At 40.5% G+C, this 23,753-nt stretch overlaps 1 protein-coding gene and 4 non-coding genes across 7 annotated transcripts in view; 2 read left to right on the forward strand and 3 right to left on the reverse strand.

The window, feature by feature from the left end:
* Positions 1 to 2,915: 2,915 nt before the first annotated feature.
* LOC101167023 (pro-epidermal growth factor) overlaps positions 2,916 to 23,753 on the reverse strand; it is a 31,328-nt gene continuing 10,490 nt past the window's right edge. For 2 of the 3 annotated variants that reach the window (XM_020701754.3, XM_078953900.1), the window contains exons 8-19: positions 22,023 to 22,145; positions 20,970 to 21,106; positions 20,692 to 20,840; positions 20,391 to 20,495; positions 17,873 to 18,096; positions 14,599 to 14,766; positions 14,343 to 14,486; positions 11,479 to 11,644; positions 9,166 to 9,330; positions 3,486 to 3,588; positions 3,295 to 3,388; positions 2,916 to 3,209 (exon numbers count right to left, since the gene is read on the reverse strand). In XM_020701754.3, coding sequence (XP_020557413.1) covers positions 3,058 to 3,209; positions 3,295 to 3,388; positions 3,486 to 3,588; positions 9,166 to 9,330; positions 11,479 to 11,644; positions 14,343 to 14,486; positions 14,599 to 14,766; positions 17,873 to 18,096; positions 20,391 to 20,495; positions 20,692 to 20,840; positions 20,970 to 21,106; positions 22,023 to 22,145 — 1,730 coding nt within the window. In that variant the 3' untranslated portion in view covers positions 2,916 to 3,057. The remainder of the gene's footprint in view (positions 3,210 to 3,294; positions 3,389 to 3,485; positions 3,589 to 9,165; positions 9,331 to 11,478; positions 11,645 to 14,342; positions 14,487 to 14,598; positions 14,767 to 17,872; positions 18,097 to 20,390; positions 20,496 to 20,691; positions 20,841 to 20,969; positions 21,107 to 22,022; positions 22,146 to 23,753) is intronic. The other variant, XM_078953901.1, reaches the window with a different exon arrangement.
* On the forward strand, positions 12,792 to 12,885 carry trnai-uau (transfer RNA isoleucine (anticodon UAU)). The gene is made up of 2 exons: positions 12,792 to 12,829; positions 12,850 to 12,885. It is a non-coding gene; the product is annotated as a tRNA-Ile (tRNA).
* On the forward strand, positions 13,415 to 13,508 carry trnai-uau (transfer RNA isoleucine (anticodon UAU)). The gene is made up of 2 exons: positions 13,415 to 13,452; positions 13,473 to 13,508. It is a non-coding gene; the product is annotated as a tRNA-Ile (tRNA).
* Positions 16,616 to 16,709, reverse strand: trnai-uau (transfer RNA isoleucine (anticodon UAU)). The gene is made up of 2 exons: positions 16,672 to 16,709; positions 16,616 to 16,651 (listed from the first exon to the last, which is right to left on the reverse strand). It is a non-coding gene; the product is annotated as a tRNA-Ile (tRNA).
* Positions 19,277 to 19,370, reverse strand: trnai-uau (transfer RNA isoleucine (anticodon UAU)). Its single transcript has 2 exons — positions 19,333 to 19,370; positions 19,277 to 19,312 (listed from the first exon to the last, which is right to left on the reverse strand). It is a non-coding gene; the product is annotated as a tRNA-Ile (tRNA).

Below are 23,753 nucleotides of genomic sequence, written 5' to 3' on the forward strand. Positions count from 1 at the left end.
GTTGCTTGGTTTCTCCTATATCCCTTGTGATATCCTAGGCACTTTAACATTGGGAGTTGGGTCATCTAGACCCACTAGACAGTGCTCTGAACCTTTTTTCTTCAATGATTTGTGATCTTCACTGGTGTCCATGGATTACATGAAATCTTTCCACCTTTATCCACCTTTGTCATGGTAGGGAGAACACGTCAATGTAAGGGCGGGGTCATCTAAGATAGCACAAGGGTTAAACTGTTCATTGCAGTTCTCTTTGCAGTGTATAGAGTACACAACATTACACTGTGTGTAGCTAGGAATTTTGTCCTTTGGATGAACCAGACAAAAACTGACAACTCAGAGGTGAATTTCTAATGTACTCCTGGTTCTCTGCAGAAAATATTTTATAGAAAACAACAGCTTTTGTCCTTTTGGAGAAAAACAGCATGATCATAATTAAAAGACCACTGGGAACACTTTGAGACTAGATCAAAAGATGGGGCACTTTAGGAATGCACAATTGTACCAAAATTAGTTTTTATGTAAAGTGAACAAGTGGTCAAGATAACATTTTTATATTTATTCCTCAGTTATAAATTGCTTCTAGAATCTTTCAGTTTACCCCCCCCCCCCCCCCCCACCCCCGCTGTAGGTATGCAGCAATTGTCCTGTAATTATTTTTTTTCTTTTTCTTTTTTTTTTTTTTTTTTTTTTTTTTTTTAACTTGTCCTGTCCAACAGCTAGGCAAACAGATGAGAGCTGAGGGCCTCTTGTGTTGGACATATTTTATTTTAACAAGAGGGGTTATTCATCTTCAGACAAACCAAAGGTATGTCTGAATAAACCCCTTTTGTAATTGAGGCCAAAATTTATTAATTTCAATCATGTTTGAAAATCTTTGGTGTTGGACCGGACGGAAAAGGAAAGAGGGGAAGAAGAGAGAGGGACGTTAGAGAGAGGGGGGGGTAGGAGGGTGATAATAGGAGGGGAAGGGGGGTAAGACCATGAAGCAGCATAGAGCAGACAGGCTTACTGGTTGTTTATCGTTACGGTACGGTTCAAATGTAGTACATAAAGGGCGGGGCCTGTTCACACACACTCAAATATTATCAACACACCTGCTAGCCGCAAAAATGTCCACATGTCAACATGCACACAAAACAGATAGTGTTCACGAACGCATACCTATGCCTTTAAACCAACTAGTGTGAAATCTTTCATTCATTCAATCATGCAAACTATTAGTGCAAAGGTGAGCTAACACCTGTGCTCAGGTGAGTGTTTATGTTCTTCTAAAATGGATGGTGGAATGTGAAAAGAAGGAGGAGGAGCGCCCAGCCACCCCCACACCCATACCCCCGCCGCAGCAGCAGCGGCAGCCGGAATTCCCCCAACGCCACACGGGAACAGGCAGGGAACAACCGCCCCCCGGGCGACCAAGACCGCCACCCAGGCCAGGGCCAGCCGGACCGCCGCGAGGCCCCCAGAGCCAGAGAGCAGGGAGGCGCAGAGGGAAAGAGAGCGCCGCCCCAGCCCAGCCAGGAAAGCAGCCCCCCGCCGCGCCGGAAGAGCCCAACGCAGGGCCCCACCGGAGAGGGACGCCCACAGCCCCAGACGAGCACCCCACCACCACCCAGGAGTTCCGGGCATCCCCCCGCCCCGACCCCAGGTACGAGCCAGGACCCCCCAAGGGAGACCCGCTCCGCACTCCAGGCAGCCACCCACCCGGCCCACGGTTGGTCCAGGTAGGAGCAAGGCAGGGGCCCGCCGCCCCCGCCCAGGAGGGGGGAACCCCGGGGAAAAAAGGGCGGCCCACAAGGGATGTTATAAATATGGCCCGACCAGGCTCGGCCATGTTGGAAGTTTGGCGGGTCCTGTAATTATTAACAACATGAAGGAGGCTTTATATCACATTTATCCCTGAACACATGTGAACATAACTAATCATACACTTATTGGTCGTGGAATATAGAGTTCTGGTCTCATTACTATGTTAGTCCATCATCAAAATGAGACTCTATTGTTCCCATAAGCATCTAAAATCTGTGGTCATCCTGTTCAGTTCAGGCCTTGATGTCTTTTAATGCAGCTTGTGTGCCACAGCCAAGATTCTGACATTTTTAAGAGAAGTTTTCTTTTGAACAATCCAACAATCTGCAGACCTGTATTGACACAAATACAATAGAAACAGAACATGACCAGATTATAGTTGTAGTGCTTTCTGTGGGACAGAAACAAAAAGGAAGAAGTTTGGTCAAAGGTTTTCAATCACCTCATGGCACCATTTAGTTTGACTCTAATAAATGATGTCATAACTAAAGCAGGTTCCAGCTGAGTATCCAGCTATAAATGAGCTATAATGTCTCTTTTTTAAAATGGCAACTTCACATTTAAAATGTTTTTACTTAATTGCAGAGAACAGGAAGAGAGGTACCTATACTACAAACATCATTTCAGGGTTTTTGTCCTTTTTACAACCCTGGAAAATCACAACATTTTGAAAACCAGTTGTCTTAAATTGTCCTCTCTCCATCCATCTTCAGAACACACTAAATCCCTTTTGGAGTCTCCAGGTTGATGGAGCGAATCCAACTACTGTTGGCGAGGGTGGGTACTCCCTGAAAGGTCACCAGGCTGTTGCAGGGGCATACACTCACATGCCCCTTTAGAGACACCAAAGAACCAAGGAAGCATGTTTCTGGACTGTGGGAGAAAGCTAGAGTGCCTGAAGAAAACCCAAACATGCACAGAGAGAACATGCAAACTCCACACAGAAAGGTCTCAGCCAGGATTTGAACCAGGACCTTCTTGCTGTAAGGCAAAGGCGCTAACCCCTGTTCTGTTCCTCAGCACAGCCCATCTTAATTTTTCCTTTGGATCAGAAAGAAGTGATTCTCAAAGATGCAGCAGCTCATAAACCAAACTGTAATCCACGTGAGCACGCTGAACAAACGTTCTTTATTATCTTCACTCTGAACACAATACGTTGTTTTTCCAAAAAAGAAAAAACCTGACGCTGCTTTTTCATGTTTGACTTCATCTACATTTGTCTGCAGGAAGTGTGCCGGCATCATGCCAGAGTTAGAAAGGATCCTGAAAAGATGAGGAGCTGCCATGACAGGAGCCAGACTGTGATAGACTGGTGGGCTTGGTATCTGGTTGGGTGGTCTCCATGACAACAGCTGCTGCTGCGGGACTTTGGTACCAGATGTGTTTGGACAAAGATCCTGTGTCTGACCCAAAATCACAGAATTAAGAGACAGAAAAGTGAGCAAAAAAACCAGAGTAAGATGAGGACGTGTTTCATTAGTCAAACACCTGTTTCTGTGGTGCTGGACGAACTCCTGGCTGTTTTTGGAGAGTCTGTAGGCAGGGCCCCTCCCACCACTCGGCGCTCTGCTGCGGGGCAGAACTGCACACAGAAATGCTTCAGAGCGCGGTCTTGTTCCACACATCTGGAGGCTGGCATGACCGCCCCTCCCTGGGGTTGTACGCGGTCTTGCTTTTACCTGAGGAAGACTGGCGGTGGTGCTCTGGGACACGCTCTCTTCTGCCACACTGATCTCCCTTACATCATCCACAGAGGGGCCCTTATAGAGGAGTCTTCTGGTCCTACAAAACACAGACCAGCATAGCTCAGTCTCATTTAACAGATGCATGTCTTGTGAGTGACAGCAAGGGTCTGGTGGGAGAAAGGTGTGTTTTTGAATGGTTGCATTGATCTTATTTTTAAAGAAATTTGGAAGTTGGAAAAGGATGTAATTCTGAGGATTTTCTCCCAGGTGGACGGAATAACATATTAGCATTTAACGTTTTTTATTGAAAGTCTGCAGCTTTTCAGTTTCAATTTTCCGATCAAATGCATTGATCTGGTTTGATGCATGCTGAAGGTCTTCTGCAGAGTTCTAGGATGTTGTGATTACTGAAAGAAACATTTAGAATGAGGACTTCAGGGCAGCTGTGGATCCAAAATACCTGCAGATACCTTCAAACACTGATGACCACTGAAGGAAGATGTTTAACTTTAAAATTCTGATGTTTTTTTTTTATTTTGTTAACTTTAAACTAAGACAGATCCAGGCAGGCAGCATGAAGCTCTGTGAGCCACAAACATACTGAGCTAAGGATAACTACAGAGAGGAAAACAGAAAAAAAATATCTTTAAATAATAAACACATGAAATCCTTAAAGACCCACTCAGATGAAAATTGTGTTTTTGGTGTTTTTAACATGTTTTTGTTGCAGTTTTCTGATGCTGGAGGGCATTTATATAGAAAAATAAGCATAGAATTGCAGTACTGAGTATTTTTAAATCTTTTTGAATTGGGATCAGATGAAAAAAATGCTGTTTGAAAAAGAGGGTATTTTTTTTTTTATTGAAAATACAGTTTTGCTTTATTCAGATGTTTGTCAGAGAGGGTTTGCAGCTTGATGGTAGAACTGTTCCAGAGGAACAGACTTGACAGGGAGAAGAATCATCACTGCTCAAGCCTCTGTGACTCACAAAAGGCTTGACCGAGGAAAAAAGAAACATGGGAGCAACTTTTTGATGGACTCCCTTAATGTGAGGTCAAAGCCTCAGGACCAGTGACATCATCATCTGGATAAAGAAGACAACTCATGGTCTTCTGTTTTATAGTTTAATGAAATCATGTATTATGTAAAAGCAAAAAATAAAGCAAAAACTGTGCCTGTAAAAGGTTTTTTACATTAAAAAAAACAATACACAGGAAAACAAAAGTACTTTTTCCAATATAGTTTTCCTGCATTCGATTGATTAAGGAATCAAAACATCCTGTTTTCTGGTCATCAGAGCTCTGCACAGGTTTGATCTTGTTTGTTTGTATACAATAAAACCTTCTCTATAAATTTTACTTCTCCACTAAGTTTAATTTAGCAAAATAAGCTTTGTTTTTCTGCTGCTTAACCCTTGTGCTATCTTAGATGACCCCACCCTTACTTTGACGTGTTCTCCCTACCATGACAAAGGTGGATAAAGGTGGAAAGATTTCATGTAATCCATGGACACCAGTGAAGATCACAAATCATTGAAGAAAAAAGGTTCAGAGCACTGTCTAGTGGGTCTAGATGACCCAACTCCCAACATTAAAGTGCCTAGGATAGCACAAGGGTTAAACTTATGATCAATGAACCCAGAGCTTGCAGAAAAATGCAGGAAAAATGGTAGAAAACTGGGAAATGCGGGACAAAAGGTGAAAACTGAAACATGGAAAAGTGGGCAGGATTTACAAATGTTTACCTTGATGTAAGTTTAAAGAGCCTGAAGGTAAAGTATGATGTTCAGAGGTTTCATCCGATTTCCAGTCTTTGATAATCAGGAGAAGCTAAACGCCGCACAGGTACGCTGTCAGTGAAGTGCAGAAGGCAATTTGAGGCAGAGCGATTGGTGAGCATGTAGTGTTTCCGTGGGGTCATACCTCAGCAGCTCCATTCTGTAGCTGAGAAATGACCTATTTTTGTGTGTAATTGCTGTAGAACAAGTTAAACCAACCATGTAATTGAAAGCGTGCCACTTCCACAGCAGGACCAAAAGTGTGAGCACTCTAATGTTGAAGGCTGAGGAGCTGTGTGTGTGTGTGTGTGTGTGTGTGTGTGTGGAGGGGGGGGGGTACTTTGTGAGTCAAAAGAGTGTAGAGTGGCAGCAGCTTTGTCTGTAAGTCGGCCAAACAAGCGTAAAACAAATCAGATACTTGGAGACATCTCAGGTGGAGATAAGACTTCACAGTGCGTGCTTTGTGCCACCTCCTCATTCAGCTAAGCAGCGCTGCATGTCATCATTTGTTCCACAGGCCAAGTGGTCCCCTACCTTCTGCTGTTATGCTCACATTACACGGCTCACGCCGCCGCCGTTTTGATAAACACCTCTAACTGCTCTTCCTGTTAGCCTGAGCCGTCTGCTCGCAACATTTACCCCGGGACGATCAGCAGGTACCTGCACGCACCGCCAAGCGCGTCAGATGATCCATGACTGAGCTGCCCCTCCAAGTTTGAGACCTTTACCCAGAAACGGTGTCTAAATCCCTGTGAAGGTTTTCACTTCACTCTTTTAACATTTTAAGAAAACACAACTGCACACATCTGTTGAACAATAATCCCCTAACTAAGTGATTATCAGTAAATGTTTATGTATCGTTGCTTTAAGTTCTTACAGTGATCATTTGGATGTTGCTTTCAAAGCACAAACATAGTTTAATTGATTAAAATACAAATTCATATGAAAATCCTTTGTGAATTCAAACCATCAACCTTCCAGTTTCAAAAGAGACAAACACTAACTTACAGACCCGTTTCTCTTCTTCCACAATTCTCAAAAATTTGAGAGAAAAAAAAATCAATAACAAATTAGTTACATTTATTGATAAACATAACATTATAAATGAAAACCAATATGGTTTTAGAGAAAACAGACCAACCTCATTGGCTATCATTGATGCTGCGGAGGAAATCACAAATGCTCTGGACAAAAAAAAAAAAAATGCAGCTGGAATTTTCATTGACTTATAAAAAAGCATTTGACACTCTCAATCAGGACATCCTACCTGACAAACTGGAAGTGTATGGGATAAGAGGACTAGCACCAACATGGGTCAAAAGCTATCTAACGGGAATAAAACAGTTTGTCAAGATTGATTAATTTAAATCAAAATCCAAAGACATAAGTTGTGGTGTCCCATAAGGATCAATTCTGGGCCCGCTGCTATTCAACATTTACATAAACGATGTACCGGCATTCAGTGTTTCAAAACTTTAAAAACTCGTATTATTTGCTGATGACACAAATGTATTCTATTCTACAGACAATCATAGGGAACTCATCAATGTGGTAAACAAAGAGTTAAACAAAAAAACCAGGGATGGATTAGAACTAATTATGAATGAACCTAGATAAAACCAAAGTGATTGTCTTTGGTAACATTAACACCAATACCGAGCTCTCAATTAAAATGAAAAATGTCTCAATTGAAAGTGTCACAGAAATCAAATTCTTTGATTGGGGTTGTTATCGATAACAAACTAAGTTGGAAGCAACACATCAGACACATACAAACTAAAGTCTCAAAATGTATTTCAATCATAAATAAATCTAAACATACATTAGAATACAACAGTAGATGTTTATTGTACTGCTCCTTAATATTACCATATTTCACCTACTGTATAGAAATTGTGGAAAATCAAAAATTGTGGGTGCACGGTGGCGCAGTGATTAGCGCTCTTGCCTCACAGCAAGAAAGCCTCCAGTTCAAGTCCCAGCTGGGGGACATGAAAAACGACATCAACAGGGGACCTTTCTGTGTGGAGTTTGCATCTTCTCCCCGTGCATGCGTGGGTTTTCTCCGGGGTCTCCGGCTTCCTCCCACCGTCCAAAAACATGCTTCATAGGTTAATTGGTCAATCTAAATTGTCCATAGGTGTGAGTGTGAGAGTGAATGGGTGTGTGTTTGTGGACATTCTACCCTGCGACAGACTGGCTACCAGTCCAGGTTGACCCCTGCCTTTACCCAAAAGTGGCTGGGATAGGCTCCAGCAGCCCTGTGACCCCAAAAGGGAAAAACAGTTAAGAAAATGAATGAATGAATGTATAGAAATTTGGGGGAATAATTATAAGAGCTAACTACATCCTCTCTTTTTACTTCAAAAACGAGCCGTCAGAATTGTACAGAAATATCTTGATCATAAAAACAATTTATTTTATCAATCCAGACTTTTAAGACTTTATGACCATTTTTAAACCGCACAACTTCAATATAGAGCGAGTGGGAAATCATTACCAAAAACAGTTCTGAGAAAATGACGGAGGCTACAAACTGAGGAGATGTCGTCAGAAGAAGAAGAAGTGTACAGAAGAAGTGATAGCAAGCGGCAAGTCATTTTCTTCAGAAGGAGCGGCGTATGGACTTTATTTACAAGTAAAGGTAAGACGATAATGACGCTTGTGCTTTTTTCTATGCTGCAGTTTGTATATGAAAAAAACACATGTTGAAATGATATTTTAAACAAAACACGTTAACTGTTGTCAATCAAATGGTGAATAAGTTACTCAGTATGGTTCCTATGTTTGTAAATCTGACTGATGACGTCAGTGCCTCACCAGCCATTAACCTCACCGCACGTCACTGCTGCAGTCTGTTTATTACCGGGCAATATATAATATTCTGAGAATATGTCTGTACCAGAGAGCACAGGTGAAGGCTCACATGCATCTCCAGAGCGGTCCACTGCAGAAGAATCAACACACACCCCCAACACACGTGTGCGCGCTCCCTCCTCCAAGTCCTACACACGACGCAGCGTGCTCACACAGTCACAGTCAATCTACAACACCTATATTGTTAGTTCATTAGTTAGATAGGCAGTAGTTAGTTATTACTGTTATTTGTTGATAAAGAATACCACGTTGTAATTGTATTTATTTCTGATGCAGCCGCCAGGGAATTTTATGTGGGTTTTTTTTTTTTTTTGGGGGGGGGGGGGGGGGGGGGGGCTGCAGTTAACTGCGCCCCCTGGTGGTTCATCACCGCGGTGATAAGAAAATCCAACACGTCACAGCTCTACCCGCGAGAGCATACAAGTTTTTAATTTCTTAAAATAAAAATTGTTGTGTATTTATTCATATCTAGGGGGAATCAGACTTGAAATATGGGATTGGGCAACTAAACAGTAGGACTTAAACACTGTCCATATAACTTAACCTGACAGAATCAAATGTAAAAGGATTTATGCTAGAGTAACAAGCAAACATGTTTCTATGCAACTGTAATTGTCACTTTAAAAAGTTAGAATAAACAAACAATGAGTTTTTTAACATTAAGGAGTAGTTACATTTATTTTTCATTACATTTAGTTACATGTAGAAGTTGTATCTGGCCCAGCCACTATGCTGATGTGGCCCTCGATGACACCCCTGCTCTATGTAATCATTTAATTCTCTATTTAAATGTCTTTGTTTTAGTTTGTCTATGCATTTCCTCATTTCTGTAATGAGCTTGAAAAATCTGGGATTTTTTTTATTATATTGACTACAATTAATGCTTAAAACAAAAATAAATCAAATCAAATCAAATCAAACAATCTACCAGCTGGCTGCTGCACTGGTTTATAGAATGAAAGGACCTGATTGAGAGCATCAACCCTCAGCTTCTCCCCTCCACCCCCAGCCGCTCTCACCTGAAACAGTAGGTGACGCATGCGATGAGGGAGAGCAGGGACAGGAGCACCACTATGCAGGCTGCAATGGTCACCTTCTTCCTCTTCTCCTTCTCAGCCCGCCGAAGCTCCAACCACTCCAGGTCGCTGAACTGGCAGCGCTCCCCCATGTACCCCGATACACAGCTGCAACCGATCAGACAACACCCCCATCAAAGCTACGTATGGCTATGTTAGATGTCGAAAGCTCTCTAATCTGTAAAAGAAGGCATACGAATTCTGATTTAATTCAATTCTGTATGTAATTATAAAAGGTGGGACTTTTTGCCGTTTCATTAGTAATTTACCACACAGTTCTCCCTTCTACATGTCTGCAAAAGTCCAGGAACACAGAAGCTAAAACCCATTATGTTGATCACAGCTGTTTTCACAGTCAGCACCTTTGTAACTGTAACTCTAAATGTAACTGTAACTCTAAATGTAGATGTAGCTTTAAATGTAACTGTAACTCTGAATGTAACTGTAACTCTAAATGTAACTCTAAATGTAACTCTAAATGTAACTCTAAATGTAGATGTAACTCAAAATGTTAATGTAACTCTAAATATAGATGTAACTCTAAATGTAAATGTAACTCTAAATGTAAATGTAACTCTAAATGTAACTGTAACTCTAAATGTAGATGTAGCTTTAAATGTAACTGTAACTCTAAATGTAACTGTAACTCTAAATGTAACTTTAAATGTGGATGTAACTATAAATGTAAATGTAACTTTAAATGTAACTAACTTTAAATGTAGATGTGACTCTAAATGTAGATGTAACTCTAAATGTAAATGTAACTTTAAATGTGGATGTAAGTATAAATGTAACTGTAACTCTAAATGTAGATGTAGCTTTAAATGTAACTGTAACTCTAAATGTAACTGTAACTCTAAATGTAACTTTAAATGTGGATGTAACTATAAATGTAAATGTAACTTTAAATGTAACTAACTTTAAATGTAGATGTGACTCTAAATGTAGATGTAACTCTAAATGTAAATGTAACTTTAAATGTGGATGTAAGTATAAATGTAAATGTAACTTTAAATGTAATTGTAACTTTAAATGTAGATGTAACTCTAAATGTAAATGTAACTTTAAATGTGGATGTAACTCTAAATGTAAATGTAACTTTAAATGTGGATGTAACTCTAAATGTAAATGTAACTTTAGATGTAACTGTAACTCTAAATGTAAATGTACCTCTAAATGTAGATGTAACTCTAAATGTAACTTTAAATGTAACTGTAACTCTAAATTTAGATATAACTCTAAATGTAAACGTAACTCTAAATGTAAATGTAGCTTTAAATGTAACTGTAACTCTAAATGTAACTGTAACACTAAATGTAACTGTAACTACAGAAGCGTTCCTCCACTGATACATAGCGACTCCTGTTAGAACATTACTGATGCTTGTGGTTTGAAAAGAGCTGGTAAAAGGAGAACTTACTATCCTTATTTCAAAACGCGACAAAAGTGTAACATTTCAGAACAACACTGATGCAAATAAGGTCAATGTTTTCAGTCTAAATATACGCTTTATCTTTTGTAAGTTTTGTTTTGTATAGATTTATTTTTATGTATTTCCTAGTTTAATGCCTGAATCTGTCAAACTGTCTGCCGTGGGAACTGTGTGTGCAGATACATGTTTTTTTTTTAAACTTAGATTTGTTTTTATAAATGCAAATTATGAAGATGGGACGAAAGTATTTGAATTTCAGTTTAAACCAGTCTGGGGACTAGATAAACCACCAAAAAATGAACTAAATTATCTTAGAATTTGTATTCAGAATATAAAAGAAAATTTGAAGAAAAAGAAAAAAAAGCTTTAGAAATTCATGCATTTTTGAAATCCATAACTTTTTAATCCTTTACAAACTAAAGGCAATGAATCCTGAACTAAAGTGATAGTTGGAAAAGCAGCCACAACTGTACGAGGAAGGAAACCTGTCAAAGTTACCTGAGCATAAAGCAGGAGGAGATGACCATGGAAATCACACACAGACATCATAACATTCTGAGTTGGGGGACAATAAAAGGTTGTTTTTAACGGGAAGAACGATGTCTGTCTTTCAATCTGCTTTTGGGGCAGATGAAGGTGTGATGATGGAACAACAGCGACACTTGGTGCTCCAAAAATGACACAGCAGAGGAGAATTCAAAGCTTTTCCTGCTGACGCATTTATGCTCTTCTCTAGATACATATTCATGTGAAGCTTTTAAGTTCTGATACATGTGAAGCATTCAGTTAAATCTTCAGGCTGAGGACAAGCAAACAGTGATTACTTGCAGGCGTAGGCCTCCATCTCAGGGTAGTAGAAGCAGACGCCCTGGTACAGGCAGTAGGCCTCATGGCTGGACGGACACCTCTGAGCGGAGCTCCGGTTGTGGTGCTGAGTCCTGTCTTCAACAGGACTTGTGGTTGTCATCCATGATGATGGAGACTCCAGCTCTGGAGAGGACCAACAGACACTGATGATTCTGCTGACTGTGCAGGGCAACTGAGAGGTCAGCAGGGAAGTAATGAGAACAAGTATTTTTTCTCTAAAAAATACCTTCTTGGGAAAAATGATTTTTAGGCCCAACATGAGCTAGGGTATCCTGTTATAAGATTTGAACATTATTTTTTAGTTGAGACTGACCTGCTCAGAATAGGAATAACTTTCTAGTAGCTGTAGAGCAGAATATTTCTGTGAACTAACCCACAACATGAGCGTTCCCTTCCTCCCTGAACATTCAGCCAATCTGTCACTCCGGTTCTTTGTTCCGCATCAAGAGTGGACTCCGTGTCTTTGTGAGCTTAGTTCATATTCTGATTGTACCACTTTCCCCTTTGTTTTTTTCTAAATTTGTTTACACTCTCTCACCTAGCTTACAGCCCTTCACAACCCCAACCTAACATCACTGGTTGGATGTTGGGGCTAATGTTGGAGCTATCCAGCCGCACAGTTTAGATCCAGACTCCAGCTCAGACGAGGAAAATAAAGACGCACATGGATCTATTTGTCCACTAGTAGATGTTTGAGAATGGAAGGATTGACCGTAGAAGTGAAATGTTTTGCACTGTTTGTGTGTATTGGAATGGAGCAGGGAGCTTGTGGCCTGTCGAATGTAGTTTGTACGTAACACCTACATTCTTTTTTAAACATTTTTTTTTAAATCTGCTCCTGATTCACGATTTGAATAAAGAAATACTCAGAAATGCACTTTTAAACTTGATTTTCTTCATATACAGTATCTCCTTCATCATCAGAATTCCACACCAGAACATCTTAAAAACACAAAAAACAATATTTTTATTGGTCTTTCATTAACTGCAATACTGTTAAACACAACGACTATTCATCAGTGCAGTCACTTTGATTACTGCCGAAATAAACAGCTGGCAGCTAACAGGTTACTGGAATTGTGTCAGGATAGCACTGTTGTGTTTACATTGTTGCCTTTGAATGCCTGAACAGAATGTCAGCTATGCTGTGACAGTATTACTCTTTCACAGTTTTTATAAACTGATGAATACATTAGAATAAAAATTAGGAATTTTAAGCCATTTTTATTCATAACACAAGATTACAACAGTGTATGTACTCCACAGGTAAGCTCCAGTAGCACAATTGGTCAGTGCACAGTACTTATAAGACAGTAAGATGTGGAGAAATGCTGAGGTTGTGAGTTCAAGCCTCACCTGTAGCATTTTCTACTTTTCTGAAGGAAACTTTTAGCTCAGCGTTTTTTGACCACAGAACTAGAGACCCAGACATGGAGATGTGATTACCAATGCTTTTGTAGAACTCTTCACAATAAATAAACCTGATCTCTCAACATCATCCGTGTCTCTCATGCATTGTAAACAACGTACACACAGACACTGCTTGGTGTGAAAGCAGCTTCACAGTGGAAATCTGAAGTACAGTTCATATCTCCTGCTGTTTTTTTCTTTTTTTCTTTACTGATATACATTTCTGTGTGATTCATCTGGTTTTTCATTAGATTAAAAGTTAAAAACAGATACAATGATTTGAATTGATGGTTCTGTTCTTTTTGTATAAGGCAACACACATTTACTTCCATTGTAAAATGAATCATCTTCTCATTGGTGCACAGACCTGCTTCAGCATGGATTAAATCCTACTCTAAGTTAGAAAGAAAAACTGAATAAAACTCCTATAGGTTTGGAGCGTTTCTATGAAGTTTATTGACTAACAGTGCACTGCACTTGTAAGCTCCAGTAGCACAATTGGTCAGTGCACAGTACTTATAAGACAGTAAATTGTGGAGCAATGCTGAGGTTGTGAGTTCAAGCCTCACCTGGAGCATGTTCTACCTTTCTGAAGGAAACTTTGTGTTCAAATTCAGAATGTGAATCAGAAGACTGGTTTTGTTGAAGCACAGATAAAATATTGCAGGTTGACGGTCGTGAAGAAAAGTGAGGCACTGCCTCACCTATGTAACCCTTGTGCTATCCTAGGCACTTTAACATTGGGAGTTGGGTCATATAGACCCACTAGACAGAGCACTGAACCTTTTTTCTTCAATGATTTGTGATCTTCACTGGTGTCCATGGATTACATGAAATCTTTCCACCTTTATCCACCTTTGTCATGGTAGGGAGAACATGTCAATGTAAGGTTGGGGTCATCTAAGATAGCACAAGGGTTAAGGTAAAGTTAATTGTGTGAGACATTTGTTCTCTGCATTTGACACATAACCTGGGGGAGCACTGACCTGCAGACACAGCCTTGCTGAGATTGGACAATCCTTTGCACACTGGATTGATTGCATACCTTTAATTTACACAACATTTGATAATAATGTAATGCTTTATTAAAATGTTCCTATGCATTGTAGACATTTTTATTACATGTCCTTACATTCCATTAGATAGGTAATGTCTTTCATGTTTGTCTGCTGTCTATTTAGTGCTCAGCTCGGACACCCCGGGGGGCAAAAAAGTATTCAGTCTGCCACCAATTGTGCAAGTTCTACCACTTAAAAAGATGAGAGAGGCCACCACAATTTATAAATACGTTCTTTCCACCTTTATCCACCTTTGTCATGGTAGGGAGAACACGTCAATGTAAGGGTGGGGTCATCTAAGATAGCACAAGGGTTAAAGAGAATCTCACGAAGACTGGAGGAGCTTTCATCACCTGCATCCGAGCCATGGACAGGTGAGCAGGTTTTCCCATCGGTGGACAGGACGTAGCGTGGCAGGCAGGAGCAGCGCGCCAACCCCTCCTGGCTTTCACACACCTGAGTGCAGCCTCCGTTCAGGTGAAGGCAGGCGTCTGCTCCTGAGGGATTTTATACAGATGTTAACCACCAAGACTATGAGACTCCGACCCAACGGAGGGTTCAGCATTTCCCATCATGTCCTGCAGTCCCTTACATGTCGTTCTGCTGTACCTGGTTTGGTGAGGCCATGAAGCACTATCACAGATGCTGGCAGCAGAAAGCTGCTGTGGGTCCACTGCAGGTTCTTCCCATTCCGCTTGTGCACAGTCCTGATCTGCTGCCGCTCCCAGTCTGAGACCCAGAGTTGGTCTTCAAACACCGCCAGGTTGAAGGGTTGACCTGAGTCAGGCACACAGGTTCCACGTGGCTGCTCATGTTAGTCCGTTTTCACTTAGAGGCAAAGGCGAAGCATTTTTTTAAATGTTTTTTGTAAGGGTCCAGCGGGAGCAGCTTCCTTACAGCACAGCGTTGTCATCACACAAACAGTGATTACCAAGTAAAAAATAAAAAACCCTGAAAAAAACGATGTAGTTGTCAGATGATTTGAAAGTGAAGTGAGGACTTCCTGCTCTGTGAGAGCTCACAGATTTAGAATCACTCCAACTTCATTCCAGTTCAGTTACTCTACAGCACACACTCAACCAGAATTCATTGATGATGGCTCTAAAGGCTCTAAAGTTTGAGCAGCACAGCACCACACCATAATTCTGTTGCCCCCATGCTTCATTGTTGTGTTTGCTGTGGGTTTTCCAAGCATTCGTCACCATCTTTGACTAAAATGGAGGTGCTGAGCCAACTGGTGGAGATGCAAACTGGAAGCTGAAGATCTGATCTTGTTATCAGTGATTCATCTTTCTGCTTCTGGGCTTTCACAGTTTGCAGGGAAACATACCAATGTCTTTCCTGTACAGCATAAATTCTGTGTGCTTCTGATAAATAATGGGTTCCGTTGTGATATCAGAAGAAATGTATAGAATCTGTACCTGGAATGGAGATAATATGTCAATGTCCACAGTTCTGATCTTTTTTGGTTTACTGTAATTTCATGCATTGAAAGTCTCATACCTGAAGGTGCACCTCAGTAAACATCCACAGGTGTGTCAGTGGAGACTCTTTGGAGAGAGAACTCGAACTTTACCTTAACCCTTGTGCTATCTTAGATGAGCCCACCCTTACATTGACGTGTTCTCCCTACCATGACAAAGGTGGATAAAGATGGAAAGATTTCATGGAATCCATTGCTCCGCGTGCAGCAAACAACGAACAGGTAGAAAGGCGGGGCTTAGACTCACCGCTTATGGTTCCAGACCCGCAACAAACTAACAGCTGCTTCCTAAAACTTAATAATAATTATTAACTAATGATATTCGTCATCCATGAAATTAATATAATTTATTGGGTTTACTGGATTTAAAGAAAGATAAATTAACAGAAAGGAGTCCGTATCAAAGTGAATTTGTTTCCATCATCTCACTTAACTTAACTCTGGGTGTTTGACAGACAGAAAAGTCTGTTCAAGGTTGTGAAAAATGGACAAAAGATCAAAGGAAACATCACGCTCATAAAGAATAAAAATACTTAAATACATATCCTGTCTGGAACTTTCTCATGTATAAAATAAAATGTTTTGTTAAAAAACAACGTTGTTACATAATGAGGAAATAAAACACTTTATGTTCTTTATTTGTTATTTGTTTATTTATTTATTTTTCGTCCTCAAAAAGTATCGATAAGAGTATCGTTAAAATACCGGATCGATAAGCAGGATCAATAAGAGTAGTAGTACCGTTAAAACCTTAACGATACCCATCCCTACTACACAGTGCTCTGAACCTTTTTTCTTCAATGATTTGTGATCTTCACTGGTGTCCATGGATTACATGAAATCTTTCCACCTTTATCCACCTTTGTCATGGTAGGGAGAAGACGTGATTGGAAGGGTGGGGTCATCTAAGATAGCATAAGGGTGAAACCAAGACGGGAGGGAATGCAGCGCTGTGCAGAAATGAGCAGCAAATGTCTGAATGTGTCAAGTCACAAACGTATCCAGTTTGGAGTTATTTGTTGTTGAAAGAAACCAGTTTGGACAACTTTGTGGTGTGTACTGCAAAGCTCTATATGAAATTTAGAATGTGATGTCTTTGTGGACGTATAAATAAAGAATTGGCTTAAAAGGGCTTTAGGCCAATGCTCCAGGTGAGGCTTGAACTCACAACCTCGGCATTGCTCATTACAATACTGTCATATAAGTACCACGCGCTGACCGATTGCGCCACTGGAGCAGACTTAGGCTACCTCAGGGACAATATTTCAAGGTTACTGAACCAAAACTAAACTGATACGTGTCATTTTAGCAACTTCTCTTGTTTTACTTCATCTTTATTTAAGTATAAAATCCTAAATTCCTTCTGATGTTTTAATGGGTAATTGCTGTTGGAGATGGTTTTTTGATGGATGGTTAAATTTAACATATAAAATAATCCAGACCTTATTAGAAAAGTGTTTCAGTTAGAAAGATGACTTGGACCAAACTCTGGGATGTTTGGCTGTTAATAAACACAAACCTTGAAGGAGAACTAAACTGTTGACCTCTGATTTCATCAAGAAGATTTAAAAACTCCTTGATGTATGTTCGTTGTGGTTTCAAGACGTTTAACAGGGAAGACTCATTGTACGCTGAGATGCTGTCACTTTAACCCAATGCATCATGGGAGATGTAGTGATGCCAGACAGACTCTCTTCTCTGAGCTTCATTATTTTGTTCACTTGTTCCACGGTCTGATACCGGATTCTGTGGAAAGCTACACCGCTAAAGACGAGCTTTAGCTGGTATTTTTTTAGAACTGAGAGACTTTATGAGCTAAATCGAAACAAGGAAGTGAAGACTTTAACCACTTCTGATTGGTCAGACTGATGAGGTGTGATTAAGCCTCCAAGAATGATTGGTGGAAACAGCTGAAGCTGCAGCTAAATCGCTGTATCGTCATTCTTATCAAAATGTATTTATTAGAATCAAATAAACACAAAGAAAAAGTATTTTACGATCTTTTATATTCCTAACTACTCAGTGTTTTATCAGGGCCTGTTTGGATGAACAAAGAGCTGATATCCTGGAAATGGGAAATGTTTTTAGATCAGTTAATGAGGGCAATTTCCCACGGCACACCTGACCATCTCCCGCGGCACACTGGTTAAAAAACACTGATCTAGATGACCCACTCCCAATGTTAAAGTGCCTAGGATAGCACAAGGGTTACAACAAATCTGTGGAGCTCCTGACCTCAGGCAGGAACTGTTTCTGACCTTCACTGCCACATCACATTTGAGGAGGAAGACATACGTTTTTATTTTTTAACAGTTTGAAGCTCCTGGATTCATGTTTAATTTCCAGTACAGGACACCCCCACCTCCCACGCCCCATGGGGGAAGTTTACACAAACCTCACCTACTTGGTTCTCTGACACAACCCGTCGATCAGATCCGTCCAAGCCAGCGCTTTCAATCACACCCCTCTTCTGGTCACACCAGAACAGTCGGTCCTCTGTGAAGTCGATGGTCAGGCCAGTGGGGGCCACAAGTCCAGAACTTGCAATGACAGCCCTGTCACCCCCCTCCAAAGATGAAGCCTCCACCACCGGCCGCCTTCCAACATCGGTCCAGATTAACTTCCTCAAGAATTGGAAAGAAAAAAAACTACTCAAAGAAAACCTTTGTTTGAACTTTTGTCAAACCAAAACCTTTGAGTGGAATCACCAACAGTTTGACTGATCTCATTCAGACACGGACAGAGGATTAGTGACAACCACCATCCTTATGTAAGTGTGTGATTTGTAACTGTGTATGGCATGTTGGGTGAGGAGATTTAGAGGTGCACCATATGTGTTGGTCTATGAGGTGAGGACCACTAGCGGCAACAAGAAAAACAAGGCCGTCAGATAATCTGGTACGAGTACACTACCCAGAATACCTACAGGCCAAGAGACATCAGGGGATTGGTCAGAGAGGTCAATGGGAAGTTCTACATTAAAAAGGGAGTGCATTGTGACAGGTAAGTCGAACTTTATAACGCATAGCTTTTTCAGTTGAAACATAATAAACACAACTTATGATATTATGTGGAAGCACAGTACAAATCTATCAGGCGATGCGGCTTCGTAGTTTACCAAAGTCATTCTAAAACATTTTGGCACAGTTCAAGCTCAGTAACCAGAATGAATGCATAAGGAGACCTGAGTATAAGACCCACTGTGGAGTTTTTAGAAAAATAAAAGTATTTCAAGTGTGCGTTATAGCCCAAAAATATGGTGGTTTAGGCTAGTGGACAGGTCACATTGACGACACTCCCTATTTGTTGGCAGTGATGTCAGTGCTCTCCCACTAAAGACATGTCTAAGCACTTTAACCCTTGTGCTATCCTAGGCACTTTAACGTTGGGAGTTGGGTCATCTAGACCCACTAGACAGTGCTCTGAACCTTTTTTCTTCAATGATTTGTGATCTTCACTGGTGTCCATGGATTACATGAAATCTTTCCACCTTTATCCACCTTTGTCATGGTAGGGAGAAGACGTCAATGGAAGGGTGGGGTTAGGGTTAGATAGCACCTAAGCATCTAAGATAGCAAAAGGGTTACACCAAGACGGGAGGGAATCCAGCGCTGTGCAGAAATGAGCAGCAAATGTCTGAATGAGTCAAGTAACAAACGTATCCAGTTTGGAGTTATTTGTTGTTGAAAGAAACCAGTTTGGACAACTTTGGGGTGTGTAATGCAAAGCTCTATATGAAATTTAGAATGTGATGTCTTTGTGGACGTATAAATAAAGAATTGGCTTAAAAGGGCTTTAGGCCAATGCTCCAGGTGAGGCTTGAACTCACAACCTCGGCATTGCGCATTACAATACTGTCATATAAGTACCACGCGCTGAGCGATTGCGCCACTGGAGCACGCTTAGGCTACCTCAGGGACAATATTTCAAGGTTACTGAACCAAAACTAAACTGATACACGTCATTTTAGCAACATCTCTTCTTTTACTTTATCTTTATTTAAGTATAAAATCCTAAATTCCTTCTGATGTTTTAATGGTTAATTGCTGTTGGAGATGGTTTTTTGATGGAGTTTTGTCATGCTGTGTTTGTTAGGATGTCCCGATCTTTTCCCTTTTGTCTTTGTTGAATCCCGAACTCTGACGTTATTGGAGTCAAATGAGGTCCGCAGTCGTTTCCATGCTGTTCTGCTGCTTTTTTGACCTCCTGGTTGGGTCTTCACTGTGGCAGTTTGGTTGGTTTGGCATTACTGTAAAGGTTTCCCACTGTTTTCTGCATGTGTTGATAATAATGGTTATCTGAAGCTTCAAAGCTTCAGAAGCATCTCTATCACTCTTTCCTTAGACCCAAGCATGCCCTTAATTTGAATTGTGGTTTAGAATGTCTTTGCAGGAGAATGTTTTTTGTCTCTTCCTTGAGTGTTTCTTGGTGTGAGTCCATTCTTCATCTGAGCACATTCTATAGATGAGACCTCTGGTCAGCTGAACAAAGTGAACTTAATACACAACATCAACACAAGCAAAGTAAGAAAATCACTCAACTACAACTGCCACCAGAACACACGTGTAATGCTCCTATCTTTACTAATGAAAATTAAAGCAGTTTCTAATTTGAAAAAAAAAATTGTCTCTACTTTGTAAAGAAAACAAAACGTTGTTATTATTATTAAATCATTTGCTGTTCGCTAGATCTTGTGGAAAAATTCAAACAACACAGCAACAGATTTTTAGTTGATTCTGATTTGTGAAACTAAGCAAAAATGGAGGATGGGAGGAAGAGGGAAGAGGGACAGAGTCCAGAACGGCAAAGGTGCTGTTGAATACCTACATTTGCATAAAGATATACCTTTGTTGAAATGGGCGGAGCTTGTCAGATATCAGCTGTTTAAAAGTAAAGAATAAAAATTCAGACTTCTTACTTTTTCAGAGGATGAACTGCGATTCCTTTTGGCCTCTCCAGCTTCTCCCTGACCACCGTCTTTCTGTTGTGTCCAGCCAGAGTGCTGCCATCAATCGTCGACTTGCTGTAGACCGCAAACATCAGGAAGTTAGTGCATCAGCAGAAACTGCCTTGCTCATAAAAAGAAAATACCTGAAATTATAATGTTTGTTGATCATTTCTTGTATTAACATAATTTTAATATTCATTAATATTCAATATTAATATTTGGATCCATTAAATATTTGCATCAGACACCTCCTTGGTCAAAAATCATCTACCTGCTGTCAGTCCAGTACATCCTGCGGTGAACCCAGTCCACTGCCAGTCCTTCTGGAGAGAGCAAATCATCAGAGACCAGGAGGTCTCTGGAGCCCCCTTTAAGATGGATGCGCTCGATGGTTTTCTGACTGATGCTGGCAAAGTACACCTGGAAAAACACTCAAGTACAGCACACAGAAGAAACACAAGAACATTAAAGATGGCAAATCCATAAACGACCACTAGATGTCGCTGCATGCTAAATCTGCTGTGGAACAGAACGAAGATGGTTATTTACCTGGTTCTGGATGGGATCATAGTCCACAGCTAAGATGGCTCCTCTGGGATCCCTCACCAGCGTCTGATCCTCACTACCGTCAGCACTGATGACTCGCACATCCACCAGATTGGCAACCAGCAGAGAGGGGGGAGGTCCTGGAGGAAAACAACTTTTCATGGTCTCACCTCCCTTGTTTGCCCTTTACTTTTCAGCCACATGCAGACAGACAGGAGGGAGGGTCCTGAGAGGGAGGGTCCTGTTTGTGATCCTACAGCCTTTTGCTTCATTTCTAAAAAAAGTTTTAAGGGTTGGAACTTCTTTAGAAAGCATCTGCCACCCATGTTTTTGTGGCAGAAAAGACGAGTGAGACATAAAATAAACCTGCAGATGTTATCATGTTGGCCAGCAGTAATGTGAGGCATCTGAGTTTTAAGATGTTGATAGAATAGAACACATCAACCAGATATTTTGCAGGTTAGACAAACTTCCTCATCATTCAGTCTAGGAAGATGTCGATGTTACTTTTAAAGAAAAGTAACTCCTCTGGAGTCTGCAGGTCTGTGAAGAACAGTTCAGGATCCTCTCATTCTGATAAAAAAACGGTTTCTTAAGTTTTGAACTCCAGCTAGTGAACTTGTTGCAGTAACTCTCAAACACCATCAAACTCCACAAACTTCCATTTAGCTGTTCAGTTTGTCAGGTATTTTAAACGTTATTATGTTGTCAGGAGGAACCTTTAATCTGGTTGTTCTTTGTTTTTTTGTGCAGGAATGCTGACTAACACTTGAAGCTGTCCAGAAACTTTAAAGTTGTGCTCTTTTCTCCCCACAGACTTTCTCTGGAATCAGTTTTAGCTGCTTCTTTTCATCTTCAGTTGTGAGATGTTTTGCTTTCACAGCAGATTTCCTTCTTTTTAATGGTTTAGTGTTCTTTCTTCAATCAAATTGCATTTAAGGGAGCAGGTCTTGATTCTTAAGTCTCTTAAAAGTTTTTTGAGACCAGATTGCATCTTGAGATGTTTTTTCTCCATTCTCCATGTTTTGGGTTCAGAAAGTGGGCCTTGTTGCTGACCTGAGCACGTCTGTCCATCGTCCAGCAGAGCAGACCCCCGAGGGCAAACACAGACCAGTCCAGCTTCTGTTGGGAGGCATCCACGTCCACAGTTTGTGACTTTGCCCCCACATGGGATGATTTCTGTCAGACAGGGAGAAGAAATTTTTTAGTTGATCTGTTTGGAGACGAGTGAGCGGTGTTCACTTGGCAGATACTTTAGGTCAGGAGTAATCCTGACGTTTACGATTCTTTGAGATCTATTCACAAAATGAAAGTGATGACAGCAAGGTTTTAGATCTTCCTGGTTATTTATGGCTCAGCGGGTGCAAAGATCAGCCGGACCAACAACAAGCTTCTTAGGCTCAAATCCTTTTATTAAATCAGCTCTAATCCCATTGAAATAGTTGAAAGTGCGATGAGAGGTTCCTGCACAGAGAGTGATGTAACACTCCACACCCACCGGGGAATCAAACCTGACAGGCCCTGGCCGACCGCCCCCAGCATGCTCTCTGTCCCGCCTGCTTAAGCAGACAAAACTGGGGCTAACAGCAGAAAAATCACACAGCAAAAAGGCTAATGAGTGCTACGAAATTTAAAATAGAAAATGTTACTTTTACCTCCATTCACACAAGCCTCGTAATACGAATACTAAACACTAGTTAAAGACTTTAGATCATTTTTGGCTTTATGCCGCAGTTTACGTCAGAAGCACCCGGGGGACTGTACCTTTGTCACTGTCGGCCCCCAGTTATAGTATAAAATTCCTGCAGATCTGCGCATGACATCAGACCTAAACAGTTTTAGACGTCAAATAAAAACGTACCTTTTAAGAAAGGATTTGAATACTCAGTTGTTGGTGGCATCTTATTTTCTTTTACTCATTTTATTTAATTCTTATCTGTCTCATGTATTTTATTGCCTGTTGTACTTTGATGTTGTTTTAAACATTTTAGTCCTAAATTATAAAAATTATTTTTATCTTCCTTTTTTTGTATACCTCTTGGTACCCTGATGATGTTGGAAAGTACTGTAGAAATAAAGAAAAAAAAGATTCTTCACTTTTGGATCTATCTGAACAAATAGCAAATTGTGACATTTATAAATCTGCAGAAGAGCATTGTTTAGAAAATAAAGTTCACTTTGCTCCTCTAGGGAATTAAGAGAATAAGCATCAGTCAAGCAACACTCTTGAAAAAAACCAAAGCTACTGGGCTACTGGCAGGCTTAATATTTTATACGCATGTTTTACATTTGTAACATTTTACAAAAAAACACTGATGGTTTGATGACAACAACTTGTCTGCATAAACACATAAGACTTTCAAACATTGAATAATTACAACTGCAGCTAAACATAAATTATATGTAATCAACTAAAAAAGAAACATTTTAAGAAATTAAAAACTTTTATGCTCTCGCGGGGCCACATAAAGTGACATGGGGGAGCCACATTTGGCCCCCGGGCCTTGAGTTTGACACATGTGATATAGAGAAACCACATCAGTGATAATCATGGAGAAGCAGCTGCTTCTCAGCCATCCAACTGCAATGAAAAAGATTATTAACTAAGAGAAAAATACAGATGCTGATCTTAAAAAAACAGTCCCTATTCTGTCATCACAGGCCGGTAACTCAGAGATTAAAAGAAGATTTACTGGTCTTTAACATGGAGGCACAATGCAGCTGCACTTCCACTGCATTGACCCCCCTGTAGGAGTTCAACTGGGCTTTGTTCCTTGTCCAGTCACT

This window comes from Oryzias latipes, chromosome 10 (assembly GCF_053564925.1).
Source record: "Oryzias latipes strain Hd-rR chromosome 10, Olatipes_Hd-rR_3.1".
Taxonomy (NCBI): domain Eukaryota; kingdom Metazoa; phylum Chordata; class Actinopteri; order Beloniformes; family Adrianichthyidae; genus Oryzias; species Oryzias latipes.